The sequence below is a fragment of the Cyrtonyx montezumae genome, unplaced genomic scaffold (assembly GCF_038088225.1).
Source record: "Cyrtonyx montezumae isolate F1298 unplaced genomic scaffold, pur_monq_1.0 scaffold_3, whole genome shotgun sequence".
In the NCBI taxonomy this organism is placed as follows: Eukaryota; Metazoa; Chordata; class Aves; order Galliformes; family Odontophoridae; genus Cyrtonyx; species Cyrtonyx montezumae.
Genome location: NW_027072034.1, coordinates 147,810,837 through 147,832,091, shown reverse-complemented (window position 1 = coordinate 147,832,091; position 21,255 = coordinate 147,810,837). Strand labels below are relative to the sequence as shown.

At 43.4% G+C, this 21,255-nt stretch overlaps 1 protein-coding gene across 3 annotated transcripts in view; it reads left to right on the top strand.

Moving 5' to 3' along the window:
- Positions 1 to 12,195: 12,195 nt before the first annotated feature.
- The window catches only part of PIK3CG (phosphatidylinositol-4,5-bisphosphate 3-kinase catalytic subunit gamma), a 31,626-nt gene continuing 22,566 nt past the window's right edge, over positions 12,196 to 21,255 (top strand). The window contains exons 1-2 of one of the 3 annotated variants that reach the window (XM_065743624.1): positions 12,196 to 12,343; positions 17,205 to 19,220. In XM_065743624.1, the coding sequence (XP_065599696.1) occupies positions 17,217 to 19,220 (2,004 nt within the window). In that variant the 5' untranslated portion in view covers positions 12,196 to 12,343; positions 17,205 to 17,216. Of the gene's footprint in view, positions 12,344 to 13,126; positions 13,158 to 15,851; positions 15,988 to 17,204; positions 19,221 to 21,255 lie in introns of those variants that run through there. The other 2 variants (XM_065743626.1, XM_065743625.1) reach the window with 2 other exon arrangements.

Below are 21,255 nucleotides of genomic sequence, written 5' to 3'. Positions count from 1 at the left end.
TGATTATGCCTTACTTCACAGCACTATACAGAATCAAAGAACCTCACACGTGGGAAGGGATCCAGAAAGATCACTGAGTCCAACTCCTGGCCCCACACAAGACTGTACAACTTTCAAACCCTATGTCTGAGAGCACTGTCTAAATGTGTTTTGAACTCCAGCACATTGGGGCCATAACCACTGCCCTGGGGAGCCTGTTCCTATGGTGAAGAACCTTCTTTGTAATACCCAACCTGACCCTTCCCTGATGCAGCTTCAACATTCCTCCACTGCACTCTAAAATACCCTCACATGAATTCTTACCAGTCAAAAGCATGAGACCTTCCTTGCTGTGTTACCATCTCTGCCCAGCCCAAATGAGTCATGCGCCTAATAGCCACCTGTTGATCAGCATCAGTGTTGTAAACTCACCTCTGTGTGTAAATTCTTCCTTCTCCTGTTAGATCTTTGAAGGTCACTGCATACAGCAGCAATACAGGTGATATTTGCTTCACTAGTTTTGTGGGCACAGCCATCCTGCCTTTGGCCCATCCATATTCTCTCTAGATATTTTCTCTTTCCAGAGGGAAACAACCAGTTTCTCTGCCTGCTTTCTACTTTCTACTCTTTCTTTACACTGGAAGACGAAGAAGTTTAGTTATATTTTTCTCCAGCTTCCGACCACGAAGTGAGTGCCTGAGAGCCGCACCTCCCAGCAGTTCCTTGCAGTGAGATTCTCAGTGGCTTCCAGCTCTCCCTGCTGGCAATAAGTTGTCTTGCTCTCAGTAGAGCTGGCGATTACTTTTGTTTGCTTGCTTTTTATCCCACCTGGTGAAGGACTGAGACCATCTGCCAGTTAGGTAGGAAATATGGTCCCTTGCCCATGGCCAGACAGACTGAGGACAACGAGGTAGGGAGAGGGAGTGACTGGAAAATATTTTAATCCAAGGTGGTGGGGGTTATTTTTTTATTTATTTTAAGTTATGGGATTATTCTAAATTTAATTACAACTTCTTAATGGAAGTCCAAGAGTTTTAATTTCTACTTCACATTAGACATTTCTTAAAACATTCCATGTACTCTAGAAAAACCATGTTCAAAACTCATCAATATTACTGACTGCATACAGTTCAACTTCACTTTGTTCTCCAGGAACTGTGACTACTCCTTTTTAAAATATCAATTCCCATTAGGCAGCATGCATTGTTGCCTAATGCTTTTTCTTTTTTGGACCAAGTACAACTTGATCCCCACCTCATGTTACTGGAGAAATGCTTATGTTTCATTATCATCTGGCTTCTTTGAATAAACTCAGTAATGTTTTCTATATTCCTTTTCCTGATATCTTGACTGGCATCTTTACATTTGAGTTTAATAATAGCTTTGCCTCATAATTCTGCTTTCCTGCATCAGGGATAACTATCAGCTTATGAGTACAAGTAAAAACTGGCTCATCATTCCCCCATCCAATCTTCTGGAGCTATGAGGGTGAAGGGTTTTTCCATCCTCCATATTCTGACAGATAATGTTCTATCACAGGTGGTGGTAGGTGTACATTGTAACACTGTTGAATGGATGTCCTGCAGGTTTGATATCTCAATTACATCTCATGCTTGGAGTGGTTATCTGATATCAAGATAAATAAAATATGTAGATTCATCAAATCCAGACATTGTACAGCACAGATAAGGGAAAGTGTGGAGCTAATGGAAAGGAATAACAAAAGCAGAAGCTGCATTAATGCTGCTTTCAGACCAGCCTCCTTGGTGAGAGAAACCCACAACAGTAGAGCTCCTGCACAGGCGAGCCTTGCCACTCACTCTTAGCTATAACTCTGTTGGGAATCACAGAATCACTGAGTAGACTGAGTTGAAAGGGACCTTAAATATCATCTAGTTTCAACCCCCCTGCCATGAGTAGGGACACTTCCCACTGGGTCAGTTTGCCCAGAATCACATACAACCCGGCCTTGAACATCTCTCAGAATCCTCAGTTTCTCTGGGCAGTCTGTGCTAGTGCCTCTGTGTCCTTATATATACCTGGTGTAAGTCTACCCTCCTTGTAGTTTAAAACTCATTCTCCTATCACTACAGATCCTCATAAAAAGCTCTCTCCATCTTTCTTTGATCTCTTTAAGTACTGGAAGGCTATGATGAGGTCTGGCTGAAGATGCCACTTCTCCAGGCACCCCACCTCCCGCAGATTCCTCTCACAGTGGAGGTGCCCGACCCCTCTGGCCATTTGTTATTGATCCCAGGACCACACCTGACCTGCTTAGCATGAGCTGTCTGCTCAGCTCCAGCAGTGCCTGGGCTGCTCACAGTCTCTTGGGCAGACTGAGCAGTCACCCTGAGCCTGTCCTAGGCAGAAGTCACTTCTGTTCCTGTCTTGCTCCTCTCTGTCAAGGCATGTCCAGAGCTACTTTAGGTGCTCAAGTGACTACATGGGACTTGGTGTGATAGGAAAGCTCTGCCAATGCTTATTTCAGATAGCATGTGAAATTGTAGCCCAGACGAACAAAAACCATGTTGCCAACTTTATTCCATAACTACAGAAATATTTTGCACTTCATATCCTAAGGATCTTAGATTACAAGAATGCTGTGGGTGTTGATCCTTGGAGATCATAATTACCATTCATGTCCCATTAGTGAAGGAGATGCACACAGGAAGTCCAAGACCTTCCTTTGAATCGCATGAGACATTTGTGCTGGAGCTCTGAGGTGTACACAGACTCACTGACTCACAAAATTTGCTCATAAAAAATCTTAGTCTTCCTGTTTTATTTCTCAGGAAGATGAAAAACAAGAAAGAAGATGGCAAATGTTTCAAAACCCTGAGGCAGAAGGCAGAGCTTTTGGTGATTCCAGATACATGTACAGATTGGGAGAAGAACTTGTTGCGAGCAGCAGAAAAATTCTTGGGAGTCCTGGTGGACAGAAAGCTGGACATGAAACAGCAATGTGCTCTTGGAGCCTGGAAAGCCAGTAGTATCCTGGGCTGCATCAAAAGAGGGGTGGACAACAGGGAGAGGGAAGCAACTGACCCCCTCTGCTCTGTCCTTGTGAGGACCCATCTGAGTACTGTGTCCAGACCTGGGGCCCCCAGCGTAGGAAGGAGGAGGAGTTGTTGGAGCGGGTGCAGAGGAGGGCCATGAAGAGGATCAGAGGTCTGCAGCACCTGTCCTATAAAGATGGGCTGGGGGATTTGGGCTTGTTCAGCATGGAGAAGGCTCCAGGGAGACCCCATTGCGGCCTTTCAGAATTGGGGAGGAGGGGGGGTGTTACAAAGAAGTTGCAGAGCAACTTTTTACAGTCTGATAGTGACAGGACAAGAGGGGACAGTTTTAAACTAAAAGAGGGAAGATACAGATTGGATATTAGGAGGAAATTCCTTACTCAGAGGGTGGTGAGGCCCTGGCACAGCTGCCCAGAGAAGCTGTGGGTGCCCCATCCCTGGAGGCACTCAGGGCCGGGTTGGATGCGGCCCTGTGCAGCCTGAGCTGGTGCAGGCAGCCAGCCCATTCATTATGACTCCATGATTCCTGCTTCCCCCCGCCGTCTCAGCACCTCAGGCTCCCTTACCTGCCCGGTAGCAGCGGGGATGGGAAGCAGGGGGACGAAGCCGGTGCCCGCCGGGCTCAGCCCGACCCGAGCGCCCGCCCCTCCGCGCAGCGCGGCCGCCGCCGCCCGGCAGGTGTCAGCACAGCACCGGGCCGCCCCCGGCAGCGTGACGCAACGGCGCCCGGGGGGTGATGGCGTCACAGTGCGGCGGTGACGTGATAGAGGAGCGGGGAGGGAGGTGTCGCCGAAGAGCAAAAGTTTATTTATAGGAGTGCCCTCGTTCTGTGAAATGCCTCTGTCCAGGCCGTCGTTGCTGTTAATTACTGGCGTCTCCCTGGGTGCTGGGGGAAGGGTCAGGGTCCCGGTCCCATTGTGCTGATGAACAGAAGGTGCCTGCCCAGCTATACTGCCTGGGCAGAAAACTGGGGCAAGGGCTATGGCGGTGGCGGATGGCACTTCAGAGCGGTTAGGTACCGAAGCCCAGACCCAGTGAAGTCATTTAACTTGCCCTTGTGGCCAGCAGTGCTGTTGGAAGGCCTACATTCATGTCAGCTAACATATCTGGAGCTCCTGCCCTGGACACACTACAGGCCCCTCTTCAGTCAGTACAAGGGGGCAGATATCTCCAGGGACAGTTTTGAACCCTCTTATGCGGCTGAATCCAACCTTGGGTTCAGTTTCCTTGTATGTTCCAGGGCCAGAAGTTGCCCACATGTCTCCCCAGACTCAAACCCTTTCCTCCCCACAGCTGCAGGGCCTGTGACAGATATGCTTATCTTAGAAATCCACAGTTTCAACATACATTACTTGTTTAAATGGGATTATCAGACTAAGTCAACAGCTTTTTTCCCCCAGTCACTAGCTAAGAGAATATTTCATTTCTTTGTTCCTTCTTTCATGGAATTAAAGCAGGATAATGGGGTAATGCCGAGTTCCTTTGAAATGACTGCCAGCACAAGCACTGTCACTCTTACAACTATACCCTGTATCAAATCCAGCTTTTTTTTGTTTTATTTTTTTTTCCTGTGCATTAGCCATGCACTACTTAATGTTACAATTAGTTAAGGATGGCTTGTGTAGTTGAATGGCAGATGGTTTGTGTAGTTGGCCTGCTCAACTGGTCAATGGTTTACAGGCTGGTTCAGCCCAGTTCTGTGACTAATGGGGCAGGGGGACCCATGGACCCACACCCTGGGAAAGGGGAAGGGAAAAAGGGAAAGGGCAGGAAGATGGGCCTGAAAACAAAACAGTGGCAATGATCTGAGGAGGAAAGCTAATTTACTAAGTAATATATCGGAATGCAAAATAACATAATATTATATAATTGGAATTGAAGCTAATAAATCAAATAAAATGAGACAGAGAGTGTCCGAAAACCAAAGGCCTTACTCTAATGCTGAAGGCGGGATGGCTAGGAGCACATGCGGCTGGGTTGTGCAGAAAGGGAAGAAGAGAGGGATCTCATGACTTGTCAACAGTTCTGTCTTCCCCTCTGAATGGAAAACAGAAAAACACAAAGTCCTCTGGGGTACATAGTTCTTCTCCTCTTCTGAGACAGGTACGCCTGGAAATATCGGTGATCTACAGAACTGGAGCATTAACTCTTTTATTCCCAGTGCATGACATGATGTCATGATGTGGAATACCAATAACAAGAAAACATAGAACCATGACATTCCACCCCTTATTCCACATCACTACATCATGATTTACATATATATGTATATATATATGCACACACAAACAATGATTAATACACATTAAACACACACACACACATATGTACATATATATACATGGCTGCATTACTGGCTAAACTCCCTCAACATCAAATTCCCAGCTTTACAGGCCGGTTAGGTTTTGTCTTCTGTTTTGGTCAGGCTAGTTCCTATTACTCATGCTGGAGCAGTGGAAACATCTTGCAAGCTAAATTTAGGATTTTAGATCAGTGAGTTTTTGATACGCCTTCATTCACAGCAGATGGACACAACGATGAGCATCTTGTTGTTTACCTAAGTGGACTCAAAGTTAAACGAGCCCAGCCAACCCTGTTGTTCGCTGAGCTATTAACACAGGCTCTCAAGGACTGAGCACACCATAGCCAAGCCATGGTCTCAAGGGCTGCTTTCCCTCACTAGCACACTTCTGGATCCTCACTCTCAACTCCTGAACTCCCAGCAACTTTGCAAAGATCTCATTCATCTGCAGACATGCCAAGGCCAGTGACTCAAAACAGAGGCAAAAATAAAGGAAAGGATGAAACAAAGAATGGCTGCCATCTCCAGTGTTCAGCCTATCAAAATACAGATCGCTAGACTTCTGGGGTTCACTTTCTCAAGGGCTGTAAATCTATGAGGCAGCATTCTCTGTGCAGGTGCTGATGCCCAAGGCACTGTACAGCACTGTGCCAGCAGATTGCTCTTCCTCAGGTCCAGCTCCATGGCATTGACCCAAGTGCTCACTATTCTCATTCTTAAGGATGTGCTTCCTATACGTTAATACTGCTATCCCAGTACGAGCAACTTCTGTGCCTAAAGCCAGCTTTGCTAAATGACCTTCTGGAGCCCATCAGGCTAATTGCCTCTGAGGGATTTTTAAAACACTACTCTCAAAGCTACTAGTTTATTCAGGTTCATTACACATTTCTAATATCAATCATGCCTCCATGAAGGAAGGACTTTCTTGACAGAATGGAGTGTCCTGTGGAACCCAGGAAGAGTCCAAGGACTATCTGGAGTATTTTAGATCATCTGAGGCCAGAAAAGGGAATACTCTTCTAGTATCTTCCTATGTGCATCTCGTGTTTGTATTCTTATTCCCATTCCCTTACCAGGTGCTTTTGGGGTGCTGATGTAGTCTGAAAACACTGCAGCATCTGGTTTATCCAGAACTAGGTGATCCTCTGACAATTATTCCCAATCAGCTAAAGCATTTTATTATTGGAAATACATGGGAAAAAATACTGGGAAGATACATCAGCTTCACAAGGAAGAACAATTAGTTGTTGCTGGGATGAAATGCAAAGCTCTGCGATGTCTGCCTCATTATGTGAATTTAGGAAGACTTCCTCTAGCTTCTGAAATGCATCAGAGACTCTGAATGTTGTTAAGGAGATGTGGGCTATGTCTCTCCAGTAGCTGATAGACAACCAGATGAACAACTATGAAGAGACCCTGCCTGTTTTCAGCAGGCAAACAGGCCTAACAAAGCTTGGAGATACATTAGTCTGACCAACATACTTGGGATCACTGTATCCTGCATGCTTTGGAAACCCCCATCTCTCCATCCGCCAAATTTTACAGGCAAAAATAAGAGCCATAAAAATTTGTCTCACACACCTATCTAGCTGGAGCAGAGGCTGCTACTGCTTCATTCCTCATGTGTTTTGGGGTGCAGAACTGCAATTCAAAGAATAGCTGGCTTTCCTGTGTAGTTGAGGCACAAGAGAGCATGTGATGTGAAGAGCAGGCTCTGACCAGCGCTTTGGTTGCTGCCTTCCAAGATGGATGAGGACAGTACCACCTAAACTGGGCTCATCCACATCCTCCCCTGTTGACACTGAGGTTTCGTGTTGCAAAAGGGGAAGGGCTAAAGAGGTTTCACAGAAGTTCACTGGAGAACTCTGTCTTTCAACTGCGGGTAGGAATGTATGGAAATGTGTATTTTATAGGTAGAGTAATATTTGTGTTTTTAACTCAGGGAATCCTAAAATACTGATATGCTGTCTGGCAGTTCCATCTGTTTTACTTGGCTCATGCTCCCATGTTTGTCTCTAACTGACCCTTAAGGACATACTTTGTGGAGGATGATCTATACACAACAGACTGTCATGTGTTCATCATGAATATCCACAGCATAATGCCGCTCTCATTTTGTGCATATAGGCTGATCTTTCCCATCCTACTGTTTCCCTGCTTGCCAGGTCTGAATCTGATTTTTAATTCATTTCAGTTGTGCTGCCTGTCTGTCAAGATTTTGATTTGTCTGTAAAGAAAGAAGCCCTGTATTCCAGTATGAGGATAGCTATTTTTTTAGCAAAGTACCTCACTGTGATGAAGTACTGTCTCCTGCAGATGAAGTGCTGTCACAGATGCAACTCCAGCATCTGAACGGGATTCCCATCTTTCTCATGAGAAAAACAGATCTTCCACTGTGGGTCCAGTGCTTTGGAACTACATCTTCTGCTCTGGTCCAGAATAATGCAAATGTGGTGATCTCTCCTACAGCAGAGCCAGTTTTCAGATTCTAAGAGAAATAGATGTCTAGGCTGCAGGATAATGACCAATAAGAACAGCAGCACGGTTCAGAGATCTGACGTAGAGCAGCCTATGGGTACAGTGTTAGGGTCATTATTTTTGGTGAGAGAACATTTCAGAGACAGAAAATTCTGTCTGTACCTTATTTAGAGATACTAATCTGTTAGTGTCTGCTAGACTAGAGGTCTTGTTAGGAGTGTGCTTTCCTTTTCTTTACATTTCTATTTCTGTCTTGTTTCATTTCCTTTGCCAAGTCCCAGCAACAACAGATGATGCAATATTGCTTCACCACCTAATACTGAGATCTCTGACAGCAGCCACAGTTCATGGGTTTACACAGTCCTTATGAATAAACAGTGGTCTTAACAGATCTGCTTACACGCACCATGGTGTCATGAGGAATAACATCGCTGTCTGACAAGCACAGCCATACACGTACAAATAGAGAAGGCATGTATTGAAGCTTGTAAGAGATATTACATGAGTTTTACATCTCAGCTTATGCTTGTAAGCAACTTTAAGAGGTGTATGGAGGAAACAGCTTGTACTCCCACCTCTGTGCTTTAAATAACTTTTATGAAAGGTAAGAGCCTAAGTCAGTTAAGTGGGAGACAAAGCCTTCAGCAGATGTATCTCAGAAAGCTTCTGAACACCTGCTGCTTCCTGTTCGAAAAGTCTGAGATGTCTAAAATGAGGCATTTCAGGCAGAATCTAGGCTAGGAGCACAGACCTACCATGAAAAAAGAAAGCAGGTATTTCTTGGAGGAGAATAGTCTTGAGATTGAAGATTCCTCTTTCCCTTGTTTGAGCCTCTGCTCTGTTTAGAGAAGTTCACAAAAGATATTCTGAATCAGGTCACGGGGTTACTTCCATGGCCAAGAGAACCTGAAAGTTTCCAAGTCACCTCTCTTGGGATCTCAAGCCAGTCACTTGTGTAGAAGATATCTTACAGAGGATGCAGCTGCCGCTGGCACCCCTCCAGAGAGGGGTTCTGCAGCAAGAGCACAGCCTTTATTTGCTTTTCTTCTGGATCCCACCTTTCTCACCCAGGGTCTTCTACTGCTTCCCTGAGCAGTGACCCAGAACTGGCATAAAAACAAATGGACCGTCATTTCATTCCCATTAAATAAAGCTGTGAGAGGTGGGCACTGCAGGCAACATTTAGCTGTCAGCTTCATCCACTACATGAGCAGCCACCATACTGAGAACATGATGCAAAAGCCAAAGAAAGCCCATCTCACTCGTCAACTTGTTCGAAAGTTATAAGAACAAAAACTTATTTCTGATACCAAAGATTACACAGAATCTCGTATATAGACAAAGAGACTACAATGAAGTTTGCACATCTGTTTGCATATTTACATGGTCAGTTATCAGAGCAGAGCTGTAAAATAAAGGTATTTAGTCAATTTATTTTTAATCCTGAACTGAATATATCACAAAGTACTTAAGATTCATTCAGAAAGTTCCAGCTCATAAATTCTGTAAGAAATGGGAAAGCTACTTACCCTCCATACCCTCCATCAGAAAAACCATGTATCCCTCGGTGTTTTTTTTTTTTTGTTTGTTTGTTTTTTTTCTTCAATGTCCTCTACATAAGGAAGCAATTACAAAAGCGAATGTTGCTCTTGCTGGGTTGAGGCAAGCAGACTCTGGCTTGTTGTTGGTATCAGACCTACAGCATCCCTGCACTTAATTTTTTACTCTGATAGCGATACAAAAAAAAACCCACAAGCTGTTAGGTACTGCTCCCAAAACTGCAATGAACCCAGGCTGTCAGTGACAATAGAACATCTACATCAAGTTTCAGCATATGTTGGTACATAAAGTTGTTGCTGAGCATTTAATGTGGCTGTTATTCTTTATCTCAGTTCTCCACAAAACAACATAAAAACTGATATTTGACTGTGCAGAAAACACAATAACACCATCTTACATTTCTCCAACCTCCAAAACTCCCATTAAAGATCGTGACAGCAATTTCATGTCATATTTTTATTACAGCTGAAAGATAAAGGAAATAATTGCATTGTGACTGCACCCCACAAGGTTTTATTAGCAAAATGATTGCTTCTTTGCATGACTAATTTTGATTAAATCAGCTTCATTTAAATACCAAATTGTGTTCTTCACCTTCCTTCATTAAGCTATGGTATTCCTGAATATTTAGAGCTCCATTTTTATATGGTAAAATGCTCATTTCTGTGTTTTGTACAGGCTGTTATTGGCTGAGAAAGAGATACGACTGCTAGATAACTTATAGGAAAGGTTTAAAGTCACAATGAAAAATCGACAGGAATAAAATAATTTTAAAATATTTATTTCTGAAGAATAGGTGAACTATAATAACAAAATTCTGCACTACTTGATTTGCCACAAGAAGTAATAAATGTGTGTGCTGTGTACATAGAAGTGGAAAATTAACTGCAAAAAAAATATTTTATTAGCCCACTAAATCTTGAAATTAGAAAAAAAAATCTGTAACAACTCACAAAATATTTTACCTCATTTTCTTGACTAGAATACAGAAAATAATTTATTCTTCCATTGCAAGTTGCATGATGTTGATTTATAGCTATTTAAGGTACTTAGTACAATTCTGGCAGGAGACAACATGAAACACGTTGCTCAGGTTGTAAACTATTCCCTTTGAATTTGTCTTTTGACAAATGAAAGGCTTTTGTTCAGCTGCTTCAGTCTCCGTATGTTTTTCTTTGCATTCCCAAAGAAATCCAGAGATTTCATCATGATTAATAGCCAGACTTACTATCCATGTTTTCCTGGAGTGATCCATCTGCGATCCAGACAGCAACAAAAAAAAGCTTCCTATTCTGATAAGGCTTTCTAATCTCTTAATTCAGCATCACATATGCTGTGCAAAGGTGAACTTCCTTGGCCAATATGACCAATTGTATCAGGCAAAAACCAAGCACAGTCAGTGAATCATCAATGAGTTTCCTCCATGCTGCAAACACATCATGTGAAAGCTGTTAAAGGTTTTTATTTTGCTTTCACATCCAGAAAAAGGGAGACTTCACACCAGTACAGAGTTACACTTCCACTTAGCCACTGTTCAGTGTAATTTATATTTATTTTAAAACTCTATGTTTACACTTTTTTTTTTCTGAATTCTGAATTCCTTTCTGCTTCATGCTGGTATTGCAGTTCCTAATGCTGTCATAAAGAAGATTTTTTAAGCCGAGAGAATTCCACTATTATAATGACAATTACCCAACCTTTCATCATTGCATCTGTGCAAGTAACATTCTAGCTATTCCTTTCTGACATTTTTCTCTACGTGGAAGTTAATGCAGTGTACCTAGGAAGACGTTCTTGTGAAAACCTATGATCTTATCAAGAGCTCCCTGGAGATGTGACCTTGTGCCAGCACATCTTTCAGGACAAGCGTGTAGGCTCCCTGCTGCCCAGGGTTCACCTGTGAATCTCATAGCAAGATCAGGGTCAAAAAGATCTCAATACAAGAGTTGAAATAATTTTGCTATCCATTTCAAATAGAGCTGAGGAGACACAAATGCTCAGCTCCTTTCAGAGTCAAACAGCCAGCAGCCAGCATGGGGAGCAAGTTGTAAAGGCGAGCTGTTTGTTTGGGTTGGAAGTGAATGTTTTTGCCTGTGCTGCATTTTGAGTCCTGGCACTGTGAAGCTGATGAATTAATCCTGCTGTGGGCAGCTCTGGCAGGACCTTAGCTGGAGTACTCCTCTGTCCAGTTCAGGGCAGTGCTTTCCAAAACAACACAGCCCATTTGGCTGGAGCCCAGAGGCAGGCTGCAGGGAGCCCTGCAGGGCTGAGGACCTGCCCGGCCTGAAGATGCAAAGACAACAGAAAACCAGGAATCTGGCACCTTCACGTAAAAAGGGTTCTGGAAAAATAAGGGGAATAAGACAAATAAGAGGTTGATAGTGTTGAATGAAAATCTTTCCAAAGGAGAGAGCCACTGAGCAGTGGAGCAGGTGACCATCACAGGGCTTCCTGAGGACAGCCTAGCCCGGCACAAGCCAACCGCTACTCGCCTCTGCGCGGGGCGGGATGGGGAGCCGGCGAGGTCCCCCAGCCCACGGCCACGCCGCGTGTGTCACCGGGTCATGTAAAGCCGCGCGGCAGTTTCCGGAGCTCGTTCCGTGCCGCTCCCGGCCCCGATCGATGTGGCCGCACCGCAGTCGCTCGCTCCCCGTCCGGGTGCGGCTGCCCGCTGCCTCCCGGTGGTGCCGCGGCGCGTCCCGGCCCAGTGCCGGCCCCTTCCTCGGGCCCCCGTCCGGCTCGGGGGAAGGGGTCCGGTCCCGGCAGCCCGCTCCGCGCACCGCGGCGGGGCCGGGCTCAGCGCCCGGGGCCGTGCCGGGCCGTGCCTTGCCGGCCGAGCGGGGCGGGGAGGCCCTAGCGCCGGTTCCCCCTGTGCCCGGCGTGTGATTGGCGGCGGCTCCGGAGCTGCCTACCGCCGGCCATGGAGCCTCCCCTCCGGCCCCCGACCCGCTCCGCTTCCTGCTGAGGAGAACACCTGTCCGGAGCGGGGCCGCGGCCGCGCACTGCGGTGAGTAGCGCCGTTCCGAGGTCGCCACCGGACCCCGCCCGAGGCCGGCGCTGCCCGAGGCGAGCGGCTCGGACGGGGGTCCCGCAAGCGCAGCTCCGCTGCCCGGCACGGCCCGACCCTCGCGGCGGGCAGAGGCGAGCGGGCTCGGGCTCCTTATCGGCCTGCGGTGGGCTCCGCTGTTCCCGCGGGCGCTCGGCCCCGGCCGCCATCTCGGGCGGGCACGACCGCAGGGCGCTGTGGGCTCGGCCTGGCGCTGCCTGGGGCTCGGCCCGGGCTCGCGGCTGTGCCCGGCCCGGAGTCAGGAGATACGCTCGGCCCTGAGAGCTCTTCCAGCGGCTCTGCTGAGTCGTTAGTCAGCTCCGTAGTCCTCAGGGCTGAGTGCATCCGAGCCCGGCTGGTGCTTCACTGTTCGTGGCCTCGGTGCCGAGTTAGGGCTTGACCCGACGAGGAACTAGTTGCACGACTGATGAGAAACCCTTCGAGTGAAATGTACGCTGTACGCTGACCCAAACTGTGCGAAGTGGGCTATTCTCCTGCCTGTGCCCTTAAGGTCTGCGAGTTAGCTGTACTGTGCAAAGAGTTTAAACAGTAAATAACAGTATTTCCTCATCTGACAAATAATAATCTCTTGTGTGACTCAGTACGTGTAAGTCATAAATTTCCCTTACAAAAAAAAAAAAAAAAAAAAGGCTGAAATAATGTCATAGGACACTATGGAGCTGGTGTTCTCTTTAGATCTTGCCCACAGCAGGGAGTTCAACCTAGATGATTTTTAAGGCCCAAGCCACTCCATGATCCTGTGATACAGTTTAAGGTCAGTATTTGGAAAAATAGGTTCAACTTGAAATGACAGTGTGTTCCTGCAGGAGTCAGAGCTGTGATCCTTGGGTTTCCAGACCCTGCATCAATTTAAAACTAAATTACCCATCACTGATGTTAACTGGCTAGCCAGAATTCTTCCAAACTTCCTACTTTATTTTTATTTTGATTTAATCCTGGTGAGAGTTGGTGGTTGCTAGTGGATTTGACAGAATAACCACCCAAGACAGTTCTTTTAGCTGTGTTCATGCTTAACATGTTTGTGCTGCATCTTGCTGTCTGCATAGCTCACAACTGCAACATAATGTGTATAGTAGGAAGATAAATTTTATTCCTATCAATCAAGTGCAAAGCAGTCTCCAGCTACAAAGCAAGGCTGGCAGGTAGATGTAGCATGCTGCTTGGAAACCTTTGGGTCGTGTCATATATGTGGATTTTTTTCTTCATTTATCTTTACAGTTAGCTTTATCTCAAAGTGACAATGTAAGTGAATCATTGTATTTGCATAACGTATAATTCTTGCTTGGATAGTGCCTATTGTAAATTATATTGCCCGAGGAGGAGATCACAGCAAAGTGAAAAGACTAATTTACAGTGTTTTTCATATGTTTTTCAGATTAAACTAGAAGCAGAAACTAGTAGAAAAATAAGTGTAAGTGGTAAAGAACGAGCAATAGTAAAACTCTTAACGCAGGTTAACCAGGCAGGGAAGTTTGACAGGTGCTCTGATTTACTATTATTATTTACTATGTTTCAGTCTGTGTTGCTGTGGTTCCATTCCCTTCCCTGCCCTACCAGCCCTGCAACTGATGAGTTAGATCAAGGAGCTGATCCAGCTGAAAATTAACCAATCTTTTCTGTCGCTGTTGCAGTCAGTTTGCTGACCTGAGTGAAGAGGTGGGAACTTGATGGGAGATGGGCGTGAACCTGTTTGCCTCTCTTAGTTACATTGTACAGGCCCACCTCCTCCTGTGTTCTGTTGTACCCTCCAGGATACGTGGGCCAGTGGTAGGATGCTTCAGTTATTGCAAGGAAATTGAGACTTAATTAGGACTCATAAGAACTTTTTTTTTTTGAAGGAATTAATTTCAATTTTGTGTGTGTGTGTGTGTGTTGTTGGAGACATATAGAAACATTCATACTGGAACTTATGCTTAGACATGACAAAGGTTTTAGGAAGTTATTTTAAATGTTTTTCAGTTCTAAACATAAAAGCTTCCTGATGCATATGCATGAGGAAATGTGTTTGTGCCATGCCCACACGTGGATTGGCAGGAAATAGTTACAATTTTGGTGTCACCTTAAGTAAGAGCGAGGATGCTTATGTGTTTGTCACTGCACAAACACAGGCTAAAGATGGTCGTTGTTCCAAGAACTGACTTCTGAAGCTGATGGAACTGAGCCAGACACGGAGCTGGATCTGTATATTGGATTAGACATGGCAGATTGCAACCCAAATGAATGTGGGAGAAGTGTCTAGTATGGGCAGCTGCACAAATGTCACACACTTAGCACTGTATCTGATGTGCTTTGCTGGGGAACATCTGATTCTTTCATACTATTACTCTATCAGTAGGTTCTAAAGGGATGAAACTGTCAGTCACTGTAGTTGCACAGAGTATGAGGTAATTCTCTGCAGCATGAGGTAGAGATGCTTCATTTGAATGTCTTGACAGTGTTGATCAGTGGACTAGTGCTGGAATAACTTACCAGGAGAAGGAATATATGTGTATATGTGCTTGGAAGATTTATACTGAAGTATGTATCACACAGTTACAAAATAGAATGTTTTCAGTGGCCGTGATTTCTTAGGTCTGGCAAAAAAAACCAACAGTGAAACTTTAACGAGTCCAGGTTTACTTAGTAGTGTCATCACAAAGACTTTTAGGATGAGAGATATTTGCAAGAAATCTATGTATCCTGTTGGCAGGAGAAACCTCCCTGCTAATAGCTTACATTTAAATAAAGAAGAATGCATTAAATTCCTTACTATGCAGTGGTTTTTTAGAAATTACATTATAAAATACAGGCTTTGGAAGAATGCTGCAAAGTCAAGCTTTCAGAATTAAGGTTGGAAGTCTGTAGTTAAAATTCTTCCCAAACCTTAAGTTGTCAGTTCTAGTGGGTTTCACCGTGTGTTTGTAACTGTAACTGCATGAGTTAAAAGGATAGATGAGGAGATAGATTGCCCAGTGATTCTGTTGCTGAGGTTACCATGCAAGATTCTTGGAATACACTGTCTCCACGTGATGTTTATATGAAGATTGGCTTAAAAAACCTGTAATTAATGTAAGCTGGGGTCCTCAAAGTGCTACCACCATACAAATAAAAATAAGCATTGCAGATTTAGTTTTCTTTTGTCTGTTTTTTTTTTTTATCCAACTCTTAAAAAGTGGTTAAACTCTTTAAAGCATACTCCATCCTATTGCTGATATTAAAAATGTTTTATTTAGATTCATTAGTTTTATTGCCCAAATTATTTTTAGCTGTTTTAGCCTGTGCTAAAGACAGGCTGTAAGCGTGCCTCCTATGCACATGTGTTAAAATTACATTGCTCTATTGTAGATATATTTTTACTGTTATAACAGGAAAAGCTCTCTGACTTTTTTTAAAATGAGCAATCATATGTATAATCAACTTGGTTAAAACTTCCTTCCTGCTAAGTGCAGCACTTCCTTTGCATCTGGATAGGAGGGCATGCAAGAAAAGCAGAAGAGCTTAAACAAAGTATTTTTTGTATGAATGATCTTTCTTTGAAAAATAGGAACTTCAGAAATTAAACAAATGAGTCGTCTTCAGCAATTCGGCCTTTATTTGATAAGCAGGTAATAATAATTCCTTGTGTTTTGTCTGCTATAGAAGTGATGTCCACAATTTGCTTTTTGGGGCTTGAAAAAAAGAGTTGTAGATAGCACGTTAGATTGTTTTACCCTAACATGTTTTTCTTGCTCCGTTACCTGCTGAGGCATCATTACATCAGTGTGTTTTAGTTTTTCTAGTAGCTAGAGAAATATATTATATATATATATATATATATATTTATATAATAATAAGCTTTATCTGAAAATGATGTTTCATATGTCGCTGTAGGTTTGTGAAAGAAAGCTCAGTGGGCGGCTTGTGCAAGTGTGTCCAGTCTCTTCCGACCTCTTGGTGAATAATTTCCACTTAAACTCATCTTCACTGAGCAGTGTTAAACTGAACAAAAATAATTTTGGTCTCCTGAAAACCAGTAATATGCAGGGTAATAAAATATAAAATGGTTTGGGTTGGAAGGGACCTTAAATATCATCTAGTGCCAACCCCCAGCTTAGGAGTTTTTTCTTCTGTAACAAAGCAATAGTTCGTATTGGAAGTGCTTGCTTTGTTGTATGTTCAAAGTCTGGTGAGAGGTTTGATTTTAAAAATCACATCTAAAGATACTGGGCTTGAATTCAGATGCATTTTAAATGTCTGCCTTAAGAAACATGCTTGTGAATCTTAAGGAACGTTTTTTGGTGTATGTCCTTATTCCTCATTGTGAAAAAGAGAGGTAGAGAAAAGTGAGTGCTGTCTGAAAATTAATGGTTTGTTTTGTCACGTTCTGTTTTTCCTGGAACTTGGCAGGATAGTGTTCTGTTCATGCACCTTACCATGTCTTTTGATCTCTGTGAAAATCCACTTCTGTGAATACCAATAACATCAAGAAAGAAGAATCGGTGTTTGATTAAATAAAAGCTAGAGCAAGTCACTGTGGCAGAAATGCACAGTCAGACTGCTTGTCCTTAGTGAAATCTGGGAAGGCTGTTTAAAAGCTCTATTTTAATTATTTAATCATTGGGTTGGGTTTTTTTTCTTATATTTGGTTGAATTGAAAATATTAAATCTGGAGTGGTTTATGTAAAGTGAGTATTTATGGTCAGAAATTAAGGGGAAGAGGAAATCTAAGAAGCATGTAGCAGGATGCTGACTGGTCTGTGATTTTAATCATGAATAAGTAAAAAATATCAGTAAAGAAAAAATGTAGATGAGAATGCAATCCAATGTTTTTATCTTTTGCTAGATTTCTTCTGGCATGGAGTTGGGTGGCTATGAACAGCCTGTTGTTATGAGAGAAGAGAACAAACGAAGGAGAAGAAGAATGAAACCTCATTGTACATCAAGTAATTTATCTTCAATGGAACTGATATCCATTGAGTTCATTTTACCTACAAGCAATAAACATACTAAGGTACCGGAAATGTTGTTACTCGAAATAGCTGGAAACTGTACTGTTGAGCAAATGAAAGCACAAATTTGGATGCGTGCAATAGAGATGAGTCAAACCACAGACTTCTACCATGCATTCACCCCGGATCAGTTTGTTCTTCAGTATCAGAAGAAGGGGCAATGGTATGAAATTTATGATAAGCATCAACTATTACAGACACTAGACTGCATACTGTACTGGAAAGTGTTACAGAAGAAAGTAGGCAAGATATATGTAGTCCAGAAACAAAAACCATCAGAAGAAGTTCAGGAGTTTCAGCGGCAGCTTAATGATTTAATTGGTTATGACGTTACTGATGTAAGCAACGTGCATGATGATGAGCTGGAATTTACCCGACGCAGATTAGTCACTCCACGAATGATAGAGGTAGCCTGTAGAGATCCTAAACTATATGCAATGCACCCATGGACTACATCTAAGCCACTACCAGAATATTTGTTTAAAAAGATAACTAATAATAACATTTTCATAATCATACATAGAGGAACGACAAGCCAGAAAATTAAAGTGTCAATAGATGACACTCCAGATATGATTCTCCATAGCTTTTTCACAAAAATGGCAAAGAAAAAATCTTTGATGGATATCCCTGAAGATCATAGCGAACTGGATTTTGTTCTTAGGATTTGTGGCAGAGATGAATACATTACTGGAGACACACCCATCAAGGATTTTCACTGGATAAGGCAATGCCTTAAGAATGGGGAAGAAATCCACCTTGTGTTAGACAACCCCCCTGACCCAAGTGAGGATGAAGTGCAGAAGGAAGAGTGGCCCTTGGTGGATGACTGTACAGGAGTTACAGGATATCACGAACAATTGACAATAGATGGAAAAGATCACGAGAGAGTCTTCACTATCTCTTTGTGGGATTGTAATAGGAAATTCAGAGTAAAAATAATTGGCATTGATATCCCAGTTTTACCAAGAAATACCGATCTTACTGTATTTGTGGAGGCTAACATTCAACACGGGCAACAGCTCCTTTCGCAAAGGAGGACTTCCTCAAAACCTTTTACTGAGGAGGTCCTGTGGAATGTTTGGTTGGAGTTTGATATCAAAATCAAGGATTTACCTAAAGGTGCGCTACTGAATCTTCAGATATATTGTGGTAAAGCACAGGGATTGTCCACAAAGGCGAACCTTCAGTCATATGAATCCCCCAACTCTGATTCAAAATGCAAAACTCAGCTTCTCTATTATGTGAATCTTTTATTGATAGATCACCGTTTCCTGCTACGGAGCGGGGAGTATGTGCTTCACATGTGGAAAATCCCAGGCAAAGGGGAAGAACAAGGAAGTATCAATGCAGACAAACTCACCTCAGCAACTAATCCGGATAAAGAGAACTCCATGGCTATCTCTATTGTGCTGGACAGATATTGTCACCCAATTGCCTTGCCCAAGCACAGGATAACATCTGACTCTCAGGGGGATAGGACACGAGCTGAAATGCCCAACCAGCTTCGCAAGCAACTTGAAGAGATCATAGCAACTGACCCACTTAATCCACTTTCTCCTGAGGACAAAGAACTGTTGTGGCACTTTAGATATGAAAGCATAAAGCACCCCAAGGCATACCCTAAGCTGCTTAGCTCTGTCAAATGGGGACAACAAGAAATAGTGGCCAAAACATACCAGTTGCTGGCTAAAAAGGAGGTATGGGATCAAAGCACTTTAGATGTTGGACTCACAATGCAGCTTCTGGACTGTAACTTTTCTGATGAAAACGTACGAGCAATGGCAGTTCAAAAACTGGAAAGTTTAGAAGATGATGATGTTCTTCATTATCTTTTGCAACTAGTGCAGGTAAGGTGTTCTAACCCAAAACACATTTTCTACTTTCACCTTTTGTCTGTATCATTATTTTTGTATGACCATTGCCTTGTGCCTTGCAATTTGCATCTTGTGCCTATAATTATGTGTTATGGTGTCAGCACGTAACATGGTTGTGGTGGGAGCAAATCCGTACTGTGCTCTCTCTAACCCTGTTCTTGTCAGGTCTGAATCACACTGTGCTGATGAGCTGCTGGTCAGCTTTACTGAGGAAGAAAGTAAAGGCAGATGTTAACTCAGTAAAAGTCCAAATAAAAATCTGGGGTTGGATTTCAGGATCAGGAGTGACAGTGCAGTTAAATAATGTGTGGCAGTGCTGTCAGTTTTTGAATGTTAAGGGGACCAAATTTATCTAGAAGGTTCTAAAATAATTAAAAGGCAAATAAAATTTTGTTATTCTTAGATAAAATTATTTCATTCTGAGAAATTGAGTGAAAAAATTGTGTTTTTAATGGAAATGAATCACCACTGTATTTATTTGAAGTGCTTTGTGTGCAATCTGACAGATGAAACATCTGGAAAGTTGGCATCAGTTGTACAAGCAAATCGGTTGGTTTGTTTGCCACGAAGTGGAGCTGGAGCTGGGCTGGCTGCTGGTGGCGAAGTCCCACAGCTTCTGAGAGGTGGGACCCGCAGTCCTGCAGTGGAAGCACGTCCCCCAGTGAAGCAGGGCGGCACTGCGGCTTCCTGGGCCTGGCAGGCCTCTGGGTCACGTGTGGGACTGTCAGCCTGCACAGCAGGAAATGCTTTTGTCAAAGAATCAGAGGACAGTATATGCATTAAAAAAACAAGACAACAACAACACTAAAACCCTACAAAAAAACAACACCCCACCCCTTAAAAAGAAAAGGAAATGTTGCAACCTGGGAACTGGTGGGATGGGTCTTTTGATTTCCAGGTGTTCAAAGGACCCTGGCTGATACAAAAAACCAAGATAGTTTTTCAGACATAGCTGCGCCTTGGCAGTGCTATAAAGAAACCTTGTTAGCTTTGTCTTCACTCGTCTGAAGATGAAGCTCCTCAGGCTGAATTGGTGTGCTTAGCATTAGCCAGAGGAACCGTAGTGGTTGCTTCCCCAGACCTCCCACGTTGCTGGGCTGAATCTGCTCGGCTGCGGCTCTGCAGTCTGCACGTAGCTCAGCAGTTTCATTCTCCTCTGTACCTAAATTAGGGCGTAGGACGGCGATCGGTCCATGACAAAGTGCCTAAGAGAAGGGGGGGAAATACTCTTTAAAATTTCTTTTAGAGATTTTTTTTTCTTGAGAGAGTTTTAAAGAGAATAAATAACTCTAATGGTAAATTAAATGTGTAGTATAATTTCATAGTAGTTTAATTTCACCTTGTCATTTTTAGCAGGAAATTTATCCCCATGTTAAAATACTGTCATCCCCAAAAGGGAAAAGAATACTAAGTCCCAGCTTTTACCTCTTAACTGCTTCCTTGGATTCTCTTCCGTGGTTAATCGCAGAGCACAGACCTTTGGCACCAGGCAGACAAGTACTGACACGGCATTTTTCTGAGTCCTCTACTCTAGGAGAACATCTTGGATCTCTCCCTTGAAAACAGTCATGGCTTCTCACATTTGCCTTCATGAGAGCTTTATGGCTTCTTTTCCTGTGTGTAGGGTGTTCCCGTCCTACATCCCAGTGCAGGTGGAATCATGTTATCTCCTGCCTGGTTTATCCCAAACAGAAGTAGTTATGCCATGAGTAAATCCACTGACCATCCAATAAAGGTCTGTGGCTCTCTGTAGTAAAACGTGGCAAGGATAGTTAAATCGAGGCAAAATCCATTGAAAAACAAATACCAATGAAGAAGATTGCACTACTTCTATGTGGCACTGTGTCAGGGCCTTCTGTTGGTGAGCTGACCCAGCAAAGGTCCAAGAAAAGACCTGGGGAAATACTGTCAGGCTTTTTTTCATGGCTAGCTTTTATTATGCATATTCAAATACTTGTAGTTGTCTCTATGAAGGAAAACATTGGATTGTTTTTAAAAATAATTATTT